Genomic DNA, 21712 nt, shown 5'->3' on the forward strand with positions numbered 1-21712 from the left:
AAGGGACCTCTAAACTAGTAACATCAGATTTCTTGTCTTGAATTCCTGCGACTTTAATTTATATTGAGAAAACAAAAAAGAAGAAACAGATGGTTAAATTTCATCGTTCGTTTACCATCAGCAGCATTATATTGGTTTAGCATAAACGTGACAGCGGTGCTATCGCTTCGCACATGTTTGAATTAGTAAGTTTCGTTTGGTTTTCATAACAGTAGGTCTAGGTAAAAACACCGACACCTTCTTTACAGAACAGTATAAAATAGTTGAATGGTTTTAGCTTCAAATCAACAGTTTCCTAAAACACATTTTTTTTTTAAATTTTTCATTAAATAATTTTCAAGTATAGCGTTTTGGTTGCAAAATAGTACTGATGTGCTATGGGTTTTTCACCTATAGTAGTTGTGTACTATACATATTTATCATTATAATTATGCATATTTGCTAGAATACCCAAACCGTATGATAATAATGTAGAATCATTGAACTAGACAATGACGGACTTCATAATCGTCCATTTTTTCATGTGGAAAAAAAAAAAAAAAAAACGCGCCTAACAAAGGGTTATAAAATCTATCTTACAACAGTATTGACACATGGGTGATAAAGAGAATCTTTTAAAGTAAATAACTCTCAAAGATACATCCAAAAATTTAAGAAGTGCTAAATCAAAAATAATTATTCTCTCAAAAGGAAAAATTATTCATTATTTGAGGTTATATTTTATTGAAATACTAAAAAAAAAACGAAAAAAAAATTATGAAATTGCGTGCTTGAAGCCATTTCTTCAGTTTTATTCTGCAATGAAATTATCGACCTTAAAATAGTTTTCGACCCACTGTGCGGGGTCCCACCAATCATGGTTTCCGACTTTACTTGTTCATAGTACTATCACTTCTTTCTCTCTCTCTCTTCCTAGCGGCGAATGACCCAACGAAATAAGCTTTTGCATCATCAGGTAGCGTGGAAGAACTCTCTGTTCATGAAGTCTTGGCACAGGTGAGTCTGAAAACACAATTCTTCATACTTCATATTTTTAGATCAATCAACGATACACCTGTTTATAAAATTTGAAGCATTAAATTATTATTATTTTTTATCCATACTTTATAAATTCATTGGTTTATCTTATGTCATAAATCTCTCAATTTAATTTTGAAAGAGGTGTTAATGAAATATCAAGTTTCAAGCTTTTTGTAAGAATACGGTTAGAGGCTACTCACCAAGCCTGGTTGGCCGAGTGGATAACGTATGATCTAATCAACAGGCTAGGGAGGAGGTCGAATTACATTCTAGAAATGAATGTTTGTGAATGCCTTGATGTAACAGATGAGTTCATGCGTCTGAAGCCACCATCACTTATTGGAAGCCTGAAGTGGTTTAGGGGTAAGCTCCATGTTCGGTCTGTAAAGCGAGTTTCCGGACTATTTAACAAATACAAAAATAAACAAATAGCCCACTCACGGTACTAGTGTATAAGCTTACAGCCATTCGTGGGTGGAATTTGCATATAGTTATTGCCGAAACAGATAATACTACGAAATGAGTATATTATGCCTGCCAGTTGCATATATTCATCAGCCACAAAGTCTTTTTTTTTTGGGGGGGGGGGGGAAGGAACCCATACACACACACACACACAACTCTCTTTCCAGCCTGTATGAAGTGCTGGTACTACACTTTGCAAATCTATTGCACCATTTTTATTTCATTTATATCAATTAAACGTTTGACGTTAATTTGTATAATTATTCACAGCACACGCGAGCTCAATCTATCACTGTGTTTATGTGTTCGGTGTTTATCCTCCCCTCTCCCCAACCCTGACGTCATTCTTTTCATCTCGTTGTCTTCTATGCAAACAATAGAAAACATTCTTTATCCCCAAGTACCATTCTACTTGTAAAGCTAAATACTCCCTGGTCTGTAATTACGGAAGCCATTACAACTGACCAAAGCGTTCTTTTTTTTTCTCCCCCCGTTGGTCCATTTTAGATGTCACTAGCGCGAGGATAGATGGAGGGCAACATCGCGCATCAAGAGGCTAATGTGTCCATCCACTTCCTGTAGAACATTTCCTCACTCCCATTACGAGGCCATCTATAGTAGCGAGGATTTTCGTCTAATCCTTACGTCTTAGACGAGCTTGTTTTTCTTGATCCACAGATTCTCCCTCCTTTCATCATCCATTACCATTTCGACATTTATTTGCCGCTCCGAGAGTTCCTGTTTATTTCCTCCTAACATGCAACGCCGTGTTTAAAATTAAATTGTAAACAAAGTTCCGACATGATGTTTACCATTTACAGCGTTTCGATTTAGTGCAATAAAATCGGAATAATCGTTCTGCGAACCTTCCTGATATGTTAAATTTAATATAAATATTTCTGGAATTAATTTTAATGACCGATTATTAATGGCTTTTTTCGTCTAATAATAAAAAATAACATTCATGAAGAGATAAAAATTAATCATATAAAAAATTAATTGAATTTTTCACTGAAAATTTACTAAGGTGATGTAAAAAAAATTAGCTCAATCAAAATAAAAATTTCGAACACATTACCTGAAATGTCATTAGTGTGTGCTACTAAAAATGTTTAAATGAGCATCAGTTAAGGAAGTCCAAGATATTGCTATTCATAGGAAACGTCTGTAATGGTGGGACGAAGCGATTAAGTAATGATGATTCAAAATTTCCAAGTTTTAGTTGTGAAACGGTCAGTAAACAACTGCTTTAGTTTTCCATTGATGTATTTTATTATGGACTTTAATGCAAGTAGAGTTGAGATCCGATGACTGAGAAGTCCAAATGCTCCTGGTACTGTTCTTTGATATTGTGCATTATCCTGCTGAAAATTACCAGATTACCGGTAGCTACGTCAGCTTTATTTTGTTAGGAACATCCTGCCACTCTGCTCATCAGGGCTCATCATCGACGTGGCAATTTTTAAATTGAAGTTAATTCTTCTTCGTGTTAACATATCACCTTCAATATGGCTTCAATTCTCATAATAGCCTGACGTCTTTCAGAAGGAAGACATCAAGGAAACCCTCCCTACTTGCCCCATATGATCTGACGAGCAACGAGGTGTTATGCTAACATGTACTACTAGAGTTATTTAGAAGATTCTATCTATAACTTGTATACCTGCAACAAAAGAACATGGGGAAGTTAGAGCTTCTTTAGGAAAAAAAAAAAAGTTTTCGCGTAAATTTAAAATATATCAATAATAAAAAGGCAAATAGCTCCGGACAAAATCCTGCATGCTACGCCACCTATGAGTCATGCCAAGAACTAAAATTCATTATTACACTTTCTTACATCATGAAAAAAGTACCAAAAAATTAGTTTATAAAATGCCATATTTCATCAACTATTTTTAAGCATCGTAACTGAATAATTGAAGCAGGTGCACTGCATGAATTTCTTCGTTTCAAACAGGCGTTCTTTCACCCGAAGTTAATATCCAAATATTACTTTTGCTTTTGATAAACAGTTGTGTGTCAACAACTAATTATTGATGCCTAACATCTCTCCCCCTTTTCCTTCTTTGCTACTTTCTTTGAATAGCCGAGAGAATCTTAAGTATTTACGGGCAGCATTCGTGATATTTACTGCACGAATATTTTGCATTCCATTCGTTCCGCGCAAGCTCAAACATTTCGCTTCGCGTGCCTGTAGGACAGCCCCCGTCGGGAAAAACTTCTCTGGTGTTTTGACACGTCCTTGTATATCAACGGCACACCTTCTTTTCGGTGAGAGCTAAGTTGAGAAATTCCGTCGTTTATTTGGTTTTTAATAGAAGCGCAAATATTAATCGAATGTTCGAAGCTAATCAGTAGAAACGGGAAAAAAAAAAAAATCGTTTTACTGCAGGTCAAAATTATGTATCTCAATCGCGATGTGTTTTGCCACAGTAAATAAATACTTCCTAATACATTTTCGTTCTGGAAATGTGTTTGTTTTCGTCCTAAAAGTTTCATTTCCGGAAAAAAAAAATCTTTAAGCCGTTGAATGACTAGGGAAATTGGAGACAGACATAGACTGAGTTCGTTGCCCTAAAAATGCGGAGAAAGCAAAAGAACTCAGTTGATTTACCAGCAATGTACGGATTAACATTTTCTTGAGACACTAAGCAAAAATTATTTGCGGATTTCACTTTTCACTTAATAAATACGACACTTTCACTTGTCATCGTGGGTTAACCGTCTGAAATAATTCCAAATCTTCGGAGATTTCCGGTTTCCCTAGACAATATCTCGGTCTTGTTAGCAAGAACATTCATCCTGTCATGTAGAGTCTGCCTCCAGATATATATATATATATATATATATATATATATATACTGGTTCTCTAAGCAAGAACCGAAGGAGTTATCCGGTCGTATATATAAGTGTGGTAAAAACAATGGATTTGCAGTCTTAAATGCTTCGATCGGCGTCACAAAACCCAACACTGAGCAATAACAATATTTTCGGGTATAGTATTTATTTATTTTTTTCTTCTTCAAATAATAAGAGCCATTTCTGTCGATTAACAGCGTCCCGATGCAGTACTCACCTTCTCAAAGTTTAGCATTCCCAATTTGAATGGGTGGGACAAGAATACAAAGTAGTCCTAATCCGTGGAGATTTTCGAACGAGACTTCTCCAGCAACCCCTCTGGGTTTTTTTTTTGGGGGGGGGTTCACATATTTGGATGAAAGATAAGGGCAGTTGGCAGAAAAATTCGACATTTCACAATAAAATTTCCATACCTTCTGCTTCTGTAAGTATTGCTGTGGGAAGAAATGTGCCAACCCTTCTTAAAATCCTGAGGATAATTCATATTGTAATAACCTCACATACAGAAATGTAAGAAATGCACAAAAGGACGACCACCGATCATGACTTAAAGGTTGCCAATATTTTGCAAACCACCGTTATAATCTTAACATTTACTATTCGGACGGAGGGCAAAAAATTGGCTAGAAATTTTCGATAAGCTGCATGTGTTCGTGTAGTGGATTTTTGTTATACAGAAATTCTAAACGTATACATATTGTGTATATGTAACATTTTCCTTCTGTGATCAGTCAACGAGAGAAAAGAGTAGAAAATAAAGTATTATGTTTGATGTGTAGAAAGACTCCTACAAAAATGAAGCCAAATTTTAGACAGAAAAGAGCATGTGCCAGGCATTCTGAAGAACTATATTGTTGGAGGCCATGTCGATTTTGTAGGGCAGTATCAGTCAGGAAATGCTGTGAAGTGAGCGATTCAGTTGATTGTATTTGTAAATTGGATGGCATTGGCAGTGATTCAAGTTCGATCTGTTTTGGCAAGATGAAATTAGCATTAAGACCCTTAACGGACTCCGTACTTCAGTTTACATTAATTTGTTCTTTAACAAAGTGTGAAACAAGCTACAACAGCTTTTGTACTAGAGGATTTATGACAGTTATAATTCTCTGCTGGTATGTTCGGAAAGAGAATGTCTTCAATTTGCTTATGCAAATATCAACTGTTCAAATACGTCGTCAGCACGATAGTTATATGTAAATCAAATCAATTTGTTAAACAGATTCTAAAACCCTTTTTATTAGGTTTTTGCTTTTTAAATGATATTTCGAATGGAAAATATTTGAAGCAATACCTCAAACTGAACTCTTCCTTCCCAGTTTTTATCTTACATAAGTCGTACATAAAACGACAAATTCTTACAGAGACAGTCCTAAATAATTTTTTGACTATTATTTTTCCAGTTTACTACAAAACACAAGAAAGAATCGAAGTATCAACAATGGCTAACAATGTCGTAACACAACTTGTTCGTAACAATGAGTCTTTTTTTTGTTTGTTTGTTTCATCTCGTGAGCGTTCAAACTGTTCAATGTAACATGAACAATAAGTACTTTTTTTTAACGACAAAAATAAATGGGCTTTACATAATTAGCGATACTGTTGTAGCTTACATCGCTTTTAACAGTACTGCGTTTGGTTTGAAGGAAAAGGGAAGACCAATAGCAGATCTAGCTTACACACGAAAGTTGTTGAGATACACAAGACGTCAAAGTTACACATGGAATAAACCACCAACAGTGTGCTTATAAAACGCACATACAACAAATAACTTTTACAAAAAATGTCATCCCGTGATTATCTCCCCCCCCCCCATTTCCCCAAAGATTGCAACATAAGTGACGGAATGGGTTTGTCGAGTATCCTGGAGTTGAGTCATATCGTTACAAACACTCATATTCCACACAAAACTAAATCGTGCGTCTTTTTCACTGTAGATTTTACTTTCCCAGCATTCCCATGTCATCTAGTAGCTGAAAATTGGAGCTGTTTTGGTCGAAGTTCAAGAGATCAGATGCACTGCTTTCAATGTTATCCAGAAAGTCTAGTGTGAACTGATTACCATCCTGCCTTGGTGGTGCCGACGAATCGGACTGGGGGAACACATGACTTTGTCCAGACATCTGTGATCCTACTGTCATGGAAACAGACGATGTCATTTGCATATCGACGGTCTGTGTATTTCCTTGATTGCAGACAGTACCTTGTATCTGCTGTTGCTGGCGTTCTTGAATCATCATCTGACCACCCTGCATGGGCATGCGTTGCATTCTCCCCATGGGATTTCCCATTCTTTGTTGTTGGGGCATAATAGCCCGGGGCATCAGAGGATTCACTGTCATTCCATCAGAAACCATATTATGTCCGTAATTACCCTGCTGGATCCCCCTTGCGAAAGGCATACGGCCTCCAAGATGAGCAGGAGATGTCATCCTCGCTTGGCTATGCTGTTGTTGTTGTTGCTGCTGCTGTTGCATGAGAACGTGCCGCCACTCGGCCGTCATCCCCGGTGGTCGCTGAGAAATGTTCAATCCATCAGGTCCTACATTGACGTTTGGTGGCCGCTGATTCCGCGTGAGGGCGCTGGTATAGATGGGTTTGTTAACCGATCTCGTGGTGCTGTGTGTCGAGGGCGTGGTAAGAGGGTCGCCCTGGCTGTAGGTGGGCAACTGACCGCCTATTTCTGGACTGATGCCTTGTTGGTCCGGCCTTGCCATGTAAGCTGGATTGTGAATCTGAGCAGCCAGATGAGCAGATGCCTGAGCATTTGGGGCATTAGCCTGACTCCTTGATACTCCTCTTAAAGCGTCTGCGGTTTGAGAAAAATGCTGGCTTTGACTCCCGCTCAACACCATCATTCCGTTCCCACCCATTATCACTCTTTGCTGCTGATGTTGAGCTGCACTGCCCGAAACCTGTGCGCCACCTACCGGCTGAGCTTTGTATTCCGGAGGAGGTCGATTCATGTATTGTTGAATATGACCCTGATGTTGGGCAGATGCGGCAATGTTATCGTGAGGACTCACGTGCTGGCGCTGTTGCATCATTTGTTGACGTATGTCGATCGAACCACCAGGGGGAGTGGCACGATTCCCATATTGGGTGGAGTAACTCAGAGACTGTGACTGGCTCATAGACATCTGAAAGGTTGCATTTCCACCGCTGGAGTGAGAAGGATTTTGAGAATAATTGCCGTACATGGCCGACTGCTGAGAGGCTCCTGTTTGTTTAAGGTCTTGGTTGGACTGCAGCTGTTGAGACTGACCCACCTAGAATACAGCAAAAAAATAAATAAAAAGAAAGAAAGAATAAATTAGGTGCATTTGATATCGAATTACATTTACAAATATAAACTGTTTTAAATTAAAATATTTTTAAAAAAATGCGAAAGTAAGAATTAAGTGCCCTTGTGGGCAACATGCCATCATTGAATTTCTTTAAAATTAAAACTGAAAAAAAGTCTAAATAAAAAAAAAGAGTGGGATAAGATCCTATTTTATTTCCTGCAGTACAACAAAGCGAAAATTTAGACGGTATTCATCCAATGACAAAATTAAAGTTTATGAAAAACTTTTACGGCCCTCACCAGTCTCATACGGTGATGGCTAGCTTCCTCATCCCCTAAAACTAAAATTTCATACCTCAGTCAATATCAATAATGCCCTTTCATTGGAAAGACCTGGGTTCGAATCCCTTCTAAAACGCGAAGAACGTTTATCGGAGGTTTTCATTTCGAAGGTAAGTTAACTGGTCTCATGCAGAGGTGGAGGGTTTGCTTCCCGGAAACTCGGGATTTCCCCCACCCCGCAAAACCGGCAAAAAAAAAAAAAAAAAAAAAAAAAAAAAAAAAAACGTAATTTACTGACATAATGCACTAGCCTCATTTGCCTATACTTTGGACGTAAACACAAAAACAAACTTCCCCAACGTCCCTTATAGTTTTGTATGTTAATATAAACAGGCCAGAGAACACCTGCAGCGAAACACACACTACCTTCATGGCCTGAATTGTTTTGGCATAATCTAAATTAACATTTTGTCAACCTCGACTTTCTCAATATATTTATTGAATACTGTAACAACAGTGCAACAGTCATAAGCATTAACTTCATACTGGTGCTCGATATACTGAATATTGCAAGCGAACAGTATATTCAATATTAATAATAACTCAACAAAATTGGCTTTTCATCCTACTTTATTGGATAATAAATCATTTTGCCTTATTCTGGTATTAAAAAATATTCTTCCAGTAAAACCAAAATCGAGACGGCGCTACATATTACAATAAGGATTCCAAATATCAATCAGAATGTGCACGGCTAGACTGGCGAACAAAATGAATCTAAAAAAAAAAAAGGTGCTTATGCAATTGTTGCAAACCTCACAAAAAATAATAAAAATCTATTCATTATTCTGGTTAATAGATGACGTCATGGAAAGTTTCACAATTATTTATGAATCAGGAAAGAACAAAGAAAAATACGCACCACATTGTGATTATTATTATTATTATTAGTAATTACCATACTGGATAACTATCCATTGTTTCGGCAAGCCAAATAGATAAACATCACGGAAGATGATAAAATAGTAGTTAATTTGTTAAGAGGAAACTTTGTATGATTATTTATGAGGTTTTTTGGTGAAGTAAAATAACGAAATGTTTTACATAGTCTCTCTAGTTCTTTCTGTAACCACTAGTTCAATTTCATACGTATTCCGTACTACGCCGAGTATCTTCCCAGGAATTTTATTTTCGGCACATGCATCACTGACATTTTGTGTACGATAATCAGGCCATGACTCAGAGCACAATCAGTCGGAGCGCTTGATCACTCCCGACCCCCTATTCATGACTCATATCATTCAAGCGCTAGTTCGCCAGCTATCACACTTTCAGCCTTGATTGGCAAGCTTTAAGTGCATGTAACTCCGAAGATGTTTAGTTTATCTAAATACCTTTTTTTAATTAGTAATTTTAGACACTTTCGCTTCTTCTCTAGGCGATCCAACAGCCAGTAAGAAAGCAGATTAATTCGAAAAACATCTTAATGAAAAAAAAAAAAAAAAAATGTGTGTTAGGGGGAACGGGGTTGGAAAATTGCATTAGAATGGAAGTACAACTCATTTTGGTGTACTCTTTGCAAATACCGAGATGCAGAAGGGCGAATGTGCGCGCCGATAAACCTGCACAGTATGGTAGCACCAAAACCAGTGGTTAACTTGCAGAAACAATAGCAAACAAAAGCTTGCGCTACAGGTATAATTGGGGTGCGACTGCACGCGACGAACAAAAGACACCGTGATAAATACTTCAGTCTTATTTGCAGCGACAGGCGGTCTTGTGTCGACGCCGAGCTGTGAACTAGTGCGTACAATAGCACGTGATTTACAGCTACCCATAAGGATGGTGTACAGCCACGTTATACGGACCATTAAGTAGGGTAGGGACCTGACGTTGGGCTAAACAGCAAGGAGACCTGCGCAGCGCTACAAAAGTGGAAACAGTCTTAAATTCTGTGTTGACACTCAGTTAATGGGAGGAGAGAGAGAGAGAAAGAAAAAGTGGCTGTCTCCGATGTGATATGCATGATTTACAGATAACTTCTTTATGCAGGCACTAAACGCATTTGCAGTGGGTTAAATCAATGAGTTGGCGCAAGGCAATTTCTTCCTTTTTTTTTTTTGTCATAAACATTTTCCATTTACAATAATGTTCTGCAATAAACAGAATCTATCGATAGGGGAAAGATGAGGTTATCAATTTCCATGCAAATAAATATTTTAAGTAACTTTCTCCCTGTGATATGGTAAGCAGACGCAACAAACACGCATAAATGACATCATCACGCTAAACATGTAAGGGCTGTTTCCCCAATTCTATTGCAGCTGTTTGATATATACTTACAGGGTTTCAGGCCCGTGCGAATCACACACACTGGGTTGTAGCCTGAAGTTATTCACGCACTCAGTCCGAACATAAACTCATTTGTTATATCTTATGACAACAAGCCAGGGAGTGGTTCTTAATACTTAACTCTTGCAGTGGGCAAACACTGCTTATCATACACTAAATGTGCATTCAAGTGTCCGTTTAGTCACGCCAATCGTGAAGAAGAAAGAACCGGCCGATGTTTAATGGGGAAAACTTGTTCGGAGAGAAGTCCAGGAAATATTCGTAAAAGTTTTAAGCGAAGTCTGCCCGTGTCGTTAATGATTTGGATGATTATTAATCTACATTATCCTTAAGGATAACCTACTGAAGAATTGTTCAGTGGGGGTTTTATAAAACTTGTTTTTTTTTCCGGGGGGGAAATCAATGACAGCACGTATTATGGAATCGAAGCATTTAGAAACGGGTTCGAGTGAATGCAACAACGTAGATGCGTGAAGATTTCGTTTCCTCAGCTTTTTACGCTTATTGGATACCAAAAGTTTGGCAATCAAATCATCTGGGAAAAAAATCATTCCATTTTTATTTGCCGATATCATTGAATCGGAGCACAGCTAACCTATGTGCTGAAGGTTTGAAATGAGTCGATTTTTTTTTTTTTTTACCTAAGGATCGAAAAATATTCATCCTGGTAAAGTTTTCTGCAGTTCAGAGACCTCCACCCTTGTTATAACATCTTTATCCGTTATCTGGAGCAGTAGTTTTGGCTTGGTTCTGCCTTTGCTCTTAGAAAATATGGCCTACAAGCTTGTTTAACTATCACTGCAAAGAAAATAACATACGAATCAAGATATCAAGCAACATTGTCCCATTCGATGAATCCCTAGTCATATTTGGACCAAGATGGGTCCATCAGTTTTATGCTTAAAAAATCCAGTGTAGAAAATTAACAGTAGAGGGCACTGCAAGTCCACGATGAAAACCTTAAATCCGCTTTTGAACTAGTCAACATATTTGGCTGCTCACAGTTAATCCCAGCCATCCTGACGAATCGTAATAGTGAAGTTCTTATTTCACAAACTCGATAATAACGTTTTTGAAATTAGTATTTAAATTAAACACTTTCATGTAATAATGAATGACTGATAGATTACCTCTGTACCCTTACAGATATTATGCTCAGTAACAATATAGCGAAGGTTATTAGGTGTCCGTACATTTCTCACGGCAGTATAAAATGGGAAGAAGCAGTCGTCTTAGCCTGTTTTGGTCATACAGGGTGGTCCAAAATGTACCTACCAAATTTAATGCTGTATTATTCCTGAACGAGGACGCATGCGAATCTCATCCAAAGTGTATTAAGGTCAACATCTTATGCCATTTATATCAACATGATCAATATGTTTACCTTCAACCTCGACGAGCTTCCGCAATCGTATCACAAAATTGTACACTACCTTGTGAAGGACGTCTGTTGGAATAGCCAAGATTTCATGCTCAATAGACGACTTTAGCTCCTCGAAAGTCTTTGGATTGTTCTGATACACTTTGTCTTTGAGATATCCCCATAAAAAAATTTCAAAAGGATTAAGGTCTGGTGAATAAGGTGACCAGTCAATTCCGCTTCCGTACTGCTTCCGAACATTCCCACGGAAATGTTCATTCAGAAGCTGGAGAATGGATTCTGTGCGATGACACAATTGGCTCGATTGCTATAATGTGTAGGCAAACTTTTTTTTTTCTAATTATACCTGCTAACTGCAGAGAAAATTGAATTCAAACTTGGCAAGTACATTTTGGGCAACCCTGTATCTTGACCAGGCCAAGTGACTGTCGTAATACTTTTCCTTAAATTGTCTAAATATCCGGTTATGATCCTGAAGTGTGAGACGGAACAACGGCTTCAGAGCAAGTAATAAGGAATCGCTTAATGTGTCAATGTAGGATTTAGCATGCGTTGCAAGAATTAAAATCAATAATCTGTAATCCAAACAGCCCTCACATCATGACATCCTCCCTCATTGTTAAGACGATACGCTAAGGTAGATAATGCTTTCTGAACATTGTCCAAAATGAATTCAATCATCCGCACACAAAGCATGTTCAAAGTAATTCATTTCGGTATTACATAAACTTAGCTAATACTCGTTAACTAGTGCAACAGGTAATCTTAGCTGTTTAATCAGAATGGTTTAATCAATATGTTGTAATTCAGATGCAAATTGAACTTTCCTCGAGTATCATTCACCAATTAAACATGAATATAACAACTGTTAGCGGCGAAAGCGATTAAATTAAGGTCCGTTTATCCCATCAAAGAAAAGAGACAAACCAAAAAGGCCAAGATAAATGAACTGAATATTCATGTTTCAAGTAACTTTTGAATGATGTGACGTCACACACCACGCATGAAATAATTTATCCAATTTTTAGAGGTTTCAGCGCGAGACGTTTCACTTTATGTAGAATATTTAAATATCGTCCATCTTATTTCGTATCCTAACAAATTAAAAATATATATATAATAATAATAAATAAGTGTTTTGTATACTTCTCCTTCCTTCATTTTCAGTACAAAAGCGCAACATTTTATCTCAAAGTTCATGTATTTCCAGTGCTTTTCTCTCTTCCTTCTAATTAAGAGTGAAAACAAAAGCGCCACCAAGTGGTAATTTGATTAATCAGGATAGGTGTGTAGCAGCGGTGAAAACACAAACTTCAGTTCGCTTCTTGTCCTCTCCTATGGTTTCATCTTGGCGACTTGTATTATGTAAGTTTTCACTTAAATCAGTGGATGATTTACGATATCTTTCTTTGTTCCTCTTTGAAGACGAGTGTCTTCAAGATACGCCAACCATAACCGCGGTTAGATACTTTAATTCTTAAATTTATGGACGACCAAACTTCTACCACCGTTTGCCGTTGTTGTCATAAGATACGAAGCAGATAGAACCGGATACATAGTCATTAGTTTTATCTGCTCAAAAGGCAACCATGTTTTTATTGCTTTCAGTGGGCGATGGGAACTTTTATACCTGAGAGAAATAGTGACGTCATCTGTAATGCTACCCAATTTACGTTCGTAAAATTTAATGCGCATTCGATATTCTGTCGGGATTACAATCCCACGAAAATGAGTTGCGATAAGGTAGCAAGGGAATGATTCCAATGTACACGTATTAACGGGGAAAAAAAAATGCTAATACAGTTTCACGCTCAGTCTACTTTGACTTGCAATCGCAAAAATAAATGTACACACTTTAAGGGAGAAAAAAACGACAGTATTTTAAATAGACATTTCTGGTAATGCATATTGAGAGGAAAATATGACTACCGCTGAAACCGACTCAATCCTCAGAAAAATCTCAATGACTTATACTCATCACAGAAAGACAATGAAAGTAATATCATATGTAGTAACTACAAGTTTATGAAATATAATTATAGCATTACTTTAAATATTTAAGCATTTAAAGGGGGAAATATTCGCATAGCACGCAGTATGCGTGCGCATACCGCGTGCTATACTGCTCTCCTTCCAGTTTCGCTATAACAAAATTCTTCTATCATCTGTCTCATTTTCCCTCTCAGTCGTTTCCGACTGTAGGTGACTTTGTAGGCATTGCCCACAAAATATTCCTGGTGGGATTTTTACAGGGTAATTCACCATTGCTTCCCCCCCCCTCCCCAATTTTATCCGGGCTCAGGACTGGCATATGGGACGTATTCATGATTGTAATCTATGTTTGTTCACCGGACCGGTTTGCCTGATCTGGGGGACGAAAAACCCCGAGTTTCTGGGTGGGAAAAAAAACCCTATCTCCGCATGAGGCCGGTTAACTCGCCTTTAATCGAAAGAGACCAGATAAAGGTTCCTCACGTCACTGACGGGAATCGAATCTTTCCGACTTCGTCTATACTGACTGAGCTACGGAGGCTCTCTTCTATCATCACTAAAGGAATTTACAAAACATTTTTGTCTTCTTAAAATTTCGTTGTTCATAGCAGCAACGTGAACCTACAAAGTCGTTTCAATTTTGAAAGTCACTTTGCCAAGGAACCTCTCAACCTTGACGCGCTGCAAAATTAACGATTCACTCCAGCAACAAACTTTTTTTTTTTTCATGCGAGTCGCTTCAGATTTCTATTTTACGACAAAAAAATCTACTCGTTTATTTTCGTTGACCACTTAATTAGTTTACACAACTAATTAATTACGACTAACGAAAAGTCGCCACACGTTCCACAAGGTGTCAGAATGCATTCAGAGCACACCCACAAATATTGTTTATTCGCTTTTTTTTTTATTATTATTATTAATTGCTTTCACCGCGCATGTCCATATTTTATGAAAAGAATATTTATGAGATTCCACCAGGCGACAAACATTATTTATAATTCAAAAATAAATAAATATATAATAATAATAATAAATAAATAAATAAATATTTTAAGGGTAACGGAACATTCCCATTGATGTGTCGTCTCCTATCTAGGAGGTTGACTACCACGATGTGACTCATGATTAACTACGGGCGTTAGGACCCTATCTCTTCTACATATTCATGACTAATTCGTGTGTTTCTGAGGAACGAAAAACCCGAGTTTTTCACCTTTAGTCGAAAGAGACCAGAAGGAACAACACAACATCGGTTCTAATTCAGGACATTAATGAATTTTAAGGTAAAATTAATGTGCAGAAGTCTTATAATTATACTAGAATTATATCATCTTCCCCATTCTTTCCAAAATAACAAAGAGGATCATTACCAGTCAATCAATTTCTTTGCTAATGCATTAACTGCTGGATCTTCCATGACCACCAGCATGTATTCTACCGCTCTAGAGATCCATAGCATATCTCGCGTACATTACCCATCTCTCTGGACACGTCACGTGCCATGGACTGCTCTTGCATTTAAGATTTTAAGACATCTGATAGGGCATGGAACAGAGGACCGCTCGGCAGTATGGTTTGTTTTCAATTCTCTGTAGTAACAGGATTTTCTCACTGATCGTTCAATGCACATAATGGTGATCAGCTCTGGAAAGACTTTTAATGGGATTATATAATCCCATTAAAAGTCTTTCCAGAGCTTTTTGGTCAAGAAAATTAAACGGTGATCAGCTCTTTTTCTTCAGATTTCCAATCCAATGCGGGCTGGCATTAAGATAGTTCTATCACCTGCTCCTATACATAAATGATCCTCTCTCACTGTCCTCAACCCTTAACCTTAGTTTGCTGAAAACAGCACATTGCATTCCTCCTGTTCACTTGACAAACTTTGTAGTGCTCACACATCTGATGCTTCAGAATTTTCTACAATCAGAGCACTAACATTGACTGCCATACTATTCTTCAATACAGTTGTCTTTTTCTCACAAAAAATGCCCTTAATTCACTTCTGTTATCGCTGATAATTTCCAGTTCATTAGATAAAACTTACATCTTTCTATCTCACTCTCTTTTCTTGTGTCGATCCCTAGCCTTTCTATGTACAAATACATCGCATGGGGAGCTTCTCCAAAGTAACTTCTCTGTAGAGAAGTTACTTTGGAGAAGTAACTTCTCTTACAAATCCCAAATCTACCCAACCTTAGAATACTGTTCTCGCATTTGGAGTAGTGGACCAAAGATCTTCCTAAAAATACCTGATGCTATTCCAAGAGGACAGCTCGACTAATCGATGATCTCTCCCTCTAATACACAAGCGCAGACGCACTTGAACTATTATCTGTCTCATGGGCGATCTATTTCTGCTTGGTCTTTTCTATAGATACTTCCCCCAAAAAAACACGTTTCAAAACATCAACAAAGTCTTTCTCTTTTAATCTCTGCACATACACAAGGCACTAATATGCGATAGGTTCAGAAACCTCGAAATTTCTTTAACAATATTCGAATGCTAATAATTAATGTTAATGAAACAATTATCAAACATAATGCACAGATGTATAGAAATTTAATTTTTACAGTGGCTGTGTCACCGATGGCTTGGATCGAGCAACAGTTTTAAAGATATCTGAATATCATTTTTTTTTTTAATAAAAAAAAAAAAAAAAAGGTACAAAATACCCAAAACTCCTCCATACAAATAAGACTATTTGTATCTTAAGTAATACAAAATTAATACTACTCGTATCACTTACTAGAATAATGCTAAAATATATATTTCCAAGGACCTCAGCTTATGAAGATTCTCCCATTCTTCCTAAAGACAGAGAAGAAAAAAAAACTAGTGTTCTCTTGCATGTTTAGGAATTCACCTTCACTAGGTAGGCGCTCGAGTTCAACTGTAGCCAAAATGAACTCCGATCCGTATTGCCATTTCAATCGCTATAAACTTCTGTTTACCGTCAGCTTTGTAAACAGCAATTTCACATTCACAGTTGTGTGTATGAGAATTTCTCTGACATTTCAGATCCCTCCCCCATAGTCCTGCAAATGAATGGGTTTTCTAGTGCATGTGCCGCCGTATATTTAACCACAAAGTAGTTTTCTTTGGGGAATAAAAAAAGGCCGTTTTTCTTGTTGGCACAGACCCGGATACGTATAAGTAAATAAAAAAGAAGGCCGAATGGAGGAATAAAATGTAAAAGAATCCTTCACTCTCTCTCTCTCTCAGTAGCAAGCCGGTGGCTTCACATGTGAGAGAGCATTACAATTTTAAATACTTTCCAACCATTTACTCAGATTAATGCAGCGGAGCGTTTATGACGACAATCAACCCCTGCCACACATCCCCCCCCCCCCACTATAGTGTGATCCCTTCCTGCGTTCTCAGAAACAATCTAAGTGCAACAGCGACATGGCGATGGTAGACCTGTATGCAGCAACGCGCACACAGGAGGGGCGGAATGGGTAAGCTATGTGGCATTCATTTCTAGCTGAAACTCATTAACCAGAAAATGGACAGGGCCACAGCAACGATGACTCTAATGCATTAAGTCTAATGAAAATCAATATCTCTCGGCGCCGTTCCCAGCAACACCGTCCATTGAAGTGGCGGATCAGAGCACACACTCCAGAAGCTACAAGTGGAGGAAAGCTACTGACAACAATAGAAGAGCCGCGTGCTTAAAGATGGGCTTCGGAGTGGCTAATGCCAGCCATGATGAACCGTCTTCCTGCTGTTCCATTGTTCGAACTATTGGCTGTCTTACAAACGGCTAAGATATCACGTTTTTTTAAAATATTAAGGCACTCAACAAAACCAGGTTCAACTGCGAAAAGCCGACACACGCACCCACACCGAAGACTTAACAGTAGCTACATAACCTGCTTTAAATTGATTCCGTTCAGATAACTGAATAATATATGAAATCTTTCGGTTCTATCTTAATCCATAGCGACAGAATATTTTGTCAGAGTATTCCTAAAATCCCAACTTAGCTTGTTTTACATACGTAAAACAAGTCGTGGTCTTTTAATGAGTCTAAAAAGTCAGTATTGAGCGTCGTTAGGGTCCAGTAATTTCTAACAGTAATAGTACCAATCATTGGAATTATGTGAATTAGTCGATTTATGTATTCGTTATTTAGAATGAACGTGCATTTATTATCTTATCATTAAAATAGCAACTAAACCTGCTTCTTCCATTGTCACGTTTTTCACTGTTCTAAAAAGGGATTGAAAAAAAAAAAAAATGGTTGGAGAAGCTGTTCTGTCGGTAATGCATCATATGCCATCAGGCTATTTAATTTAGTATTTAAAAAATATTCGTGTAAAAGAAATCTTTTTCTATCAACGTAATAAGTCTATTGGGCATAAAACTATTTATTGATGTCTATGAAATCGAAACAAAAATTTACTCTCCAACCCAGCAGCAATTCTTTTTTTTTTTTAGGTCCTTATTACGTGAGCAACCATCGTAATAGAAATCACTACAGTTTTGGCTTAGTTGCCTCATGCAGTATTAATTTAAGCAACTAACCATATCATGCAATCACGTTCATCAGACTAATAGCCAAAACTGCCATACTTGACGGTAATTTTAACGGCAGTACTCACTTTTTTTTGTTGTTGTTATTGATTCTATTAAAGTTATCAAATAGGCACGCATATTATGTTTCATTATTGGTTTTCGGAAGGAAATACCCCCCCCCCCATCCTCTTTTCGGGGTTCTAGCATCTGGAACTTTTTTTTTAAAAGAATTCCAGTACTGTACCATCGCATTAGTACTAAAAAAGAAAAAAAGAAAAAGAATATTGAAGCCGTGTTTGGATCACTGGATAAATTTACCGTTTGTAAATCTGTCCAGTGAATTCATATTCACGTTCAGCGAATACGTGAATTCATTGACGAACAAAAAAAGAAAAATATATATATATGCGCATTGATTTCCCCCCCTCCCCCAAGCTAACGAAAGATCACTGGGAGAAACAGGAGAATATGAAATGGCTGGAAATGCGCAGATAAACGCTATTACATTAGCACAGCCAATGTAATACTGTATTCGATGCTGCTTGTCACAAGAATGGAGACAGTTCATATACATGTAGAAGGAAAACCAATAATAGATTAGACCAGGTCGCTATCAAACCCTTTCCCAGCCACGCGCACAAGGTGAAAAGAAATTCGGATCGCAGGTGGTGTTGTATCTTGTTGCTTTTTCACCTTTATCGATTTCAACACGGCCACTATGATTACGCGGTAGTGCGAGAATTTTACTTCCTGTTCAGCACGCGGAATTACGTCATTCATTGCAAATAAAATATTATAAAAAAAAATTTATTTGCTAATTTCTTTGTAAATATCTGAAGATGTAAAAAGATTGCAATGAATCGCTATTAATCGAAACTAATTATGGATTTGTTTTGAGATTGAAACTTGAACCTTTTTTTGTTTGTTTTCTGCACGGATATTGATTACAATGGATTGTTTCGCAATTTTATCCCATTATTATTTACCTCATAATACAAATCTGTGTAAAATTAAAAGTAGCTTCGTACTATTTTCTTCTATGTTAGGTGTAATATAAAAGAAATCGTTATTTTTTGGCAATGAAACTCCATAGTCAGAAATTCTGGACTCCAAAAAAGTTCTATCACCTCTTACTAATAAATACACTTTTACTATTGATTTAATTATTTTGGTGGATGTTCTACAGACACGAACTTCCACAATTACCGGAATGGATATTTAAACGGGAACATATATAAAAATATAACTACTAATAAATATGTTCAGATTCGTTTGGTCTTAAAAAAAAAAAAAAAAAGTGGCTTTTGTACTAATTTCTGCAAGGATTCTGAATACCAAATTTCAATAAAATCTGTCCATCTAGTGCCCGGATATAATGTACACACTGACGGGAAATATAAACCTTTTACACTTACGAAATCTCAGTAATCCTGAATCATAAGCGAACGTCTTGCACATAGTAAACAATTAAAATGAATGATTTTCTTATAAAAGATGTTAATTGCTTTTAACTGTCAAACTCAAAATCGGTCAACTCGGCATCAAAAATTACGTCTTGGCCAAGTACTGAAAGATTTTTTAAATGTCTACGAAATTGGATGCAAAGCAATTTATCAGTATGAAAACCAAAATCTTTCACAATTGCGGAAAAATAGAATCCATGGTATCTTTTTTTCCGAGTATGGGGTAATGCGAGCCCCTTTTGGTCAGTGATTTCGGGGACTTCTGATCAAGCGTTATTATTATTGAGAGTCTAACGACGTACTATCCCGATGGTACCAACAATGTGTGTGAAGAGTGTCTTTAGAATGGTTTTAATCTAGTGTAGATAACGTGGAGGCTTTGTGGAAGGTGGAAAACTCGAATGACGGAGTCAGTCCACAATCACATATGGAAGATTATTATTATTTATATTAAAGATTTACTATTACTTCGATGGTCAATTTACAGAAGCCTCAAAATTGGGAAAACTAATATTACATTAATAATAATATTCAAAATATTTTCATCAAAGAAGTATTTTTCATAACGAAAAGATTTATTACCCCATTATTATCTACAACATTGCTCGGAAAGTAGTTTAGATGAAAGTTCGAGCTTACTTCTGTGGCACGAGAGGATAGGAAGGCCTTACGCTTGCAATAAATCTTTGGCCACAGAGAACCAGGAGCACTGTGGGATGAGCGCGCACGAGAGTACGCCATTGAAGCTAAAACTTGAATGGCGAGTTTTGCAGGTTTAAGTCGAGGAAGAAGATGATGGGAATAAAGAAAAAGAAAAACTAAAGCTTACTCATTCTTCTAGTTCATATTCCAGCAATAAAAACACCCTTTGTTCATAAATACTTCCTTCATGTGCAAAACACCATCAGGGGGCCAAAAGCATGTGGTCAAATCTTCCCTACTGTCGAGAATAACAGGATTTCAAAAGTCATTTAAGTTGTGGCATCTCGGCCGTATCTTTGCAAGCCGTAAAATCAACTCGAGCAATATCTACATTTCTCCTCCCCCCCACCCACTCCGTAATGTCATCCACAGCGACATATCAACCGGCCGTATTTGTTTGCAGGTGTGATGGAGGTGTGGTTAACAGCCACCTGGAGATGTGTCTGTTCCCTGTACACACCGAACGCCATTTCTTCAGACAGGTCGGCGAATCGAATATCGGGAGGCCACGGGAACGCATTTCTAGAGTCGACGTGACGATCCGTGCCGTGAATCCTAAATCGTTTCTCGCTCGTAACGGCCAGGGCGCAGAGCCAAGCGCGAGACTTTAGAACATGTCAGAACGCTGTCACTCACACCAGGGAGCTGATTCCGAAGCAAAACGATGAATATAAGAGGTGGGAAGGCATACTAAACACCTGGGAGGTCCCCTGCTGTATTTCGTGTGGCGGACGCTACCGGGTTACATTCTGGATGAAGCAGATAATTAAAACGGCCGTTCTCTAGCGGGGCTCTACCCGCTCATCACCTACACGTGGCCTTCTTTGTTAATGAGAGAAATTAATATTCCCTTAGTGTGTTGAAAATACAGAAATGCATTCCGTTTTCTTCTCCTAATTGCGTTGCCAGGCGGGACTATCCCGAGAGCAATCACTTACACGTTGTTATCTGTTTATTGTTTAGCACGCGTGTAATTCATTGTTCAGTATAGTTAAGCAGTTGTCTGCGTTGTAAGCAGACACATTGTTGTTGGTTAAGGTAGAACATGGCACACACCCTAGATCTCATTCTGCCAGAACGTAGTGTAGAAATCTATGGGAACAGAGCCATGCATTATTACCGATGTCTTGCATGTTCTACACCCACCTGGAGGAGGGAGGATGTTGTTACTGTTTGGAATTACAAATCTCTACACCGGTGCTTCAAAAGGTTGTAATTCGTTCGGAAGAATCTTATTCTTTATCTTCATACATTCATCTGCTGCTGTCCAGGGTAGCAAGATATTTTATTGGCGATATTTTTGAGGAACTGTCTTGTTATTGATATCTTTCTTCACTATTGAAGAAAGATTTGCGACATCCTTGTACCAGAAAACTATGTCTATT

The 21712-nt window shown here is 37.7% G+C and overlaps 1 protein-coding gene across 1 annotated transcript in view; it reads right to left on the reverse strand.

The window, feature by feature from the left end:
* Positions 1-5642: 5642 nt before the first annotated feature.
* The window catches only part of LOC150100229 (uncharacterized), a 119736-nt gene continuing 103666 nt past the window's right edge, over positions 5643-21712 (reverse strand). Inside the window, exon 3 of the mRNA XM_090402397.1 lies at positions 5643-7610. Coding sequence (XP_090258523.1) covers positions 6282-7610 — 1329 coding nt within the window. The 3' untranslated portion in view covers positions 5643-6281. The remainder of the gene's footprint in view (positions 7611-21712) is intronic.

The sequence above is a fragment of the Typopeltis vanoorti genome, chromosome 13, assembly GCF_054136105.1.
Source record: "Typopeltis vanoorti isolate ZY-2024b chromosome 13, IOZ_Tvanoo_1.0, whole genome shotgun sequence".
NCBI classification, from domain to species: Eukaryota; Metazoa; Arthropoda; class Arachnida; order Uropygi; family Thelyphonidae; genus Typopeltis; species Typopeltis vanoorti.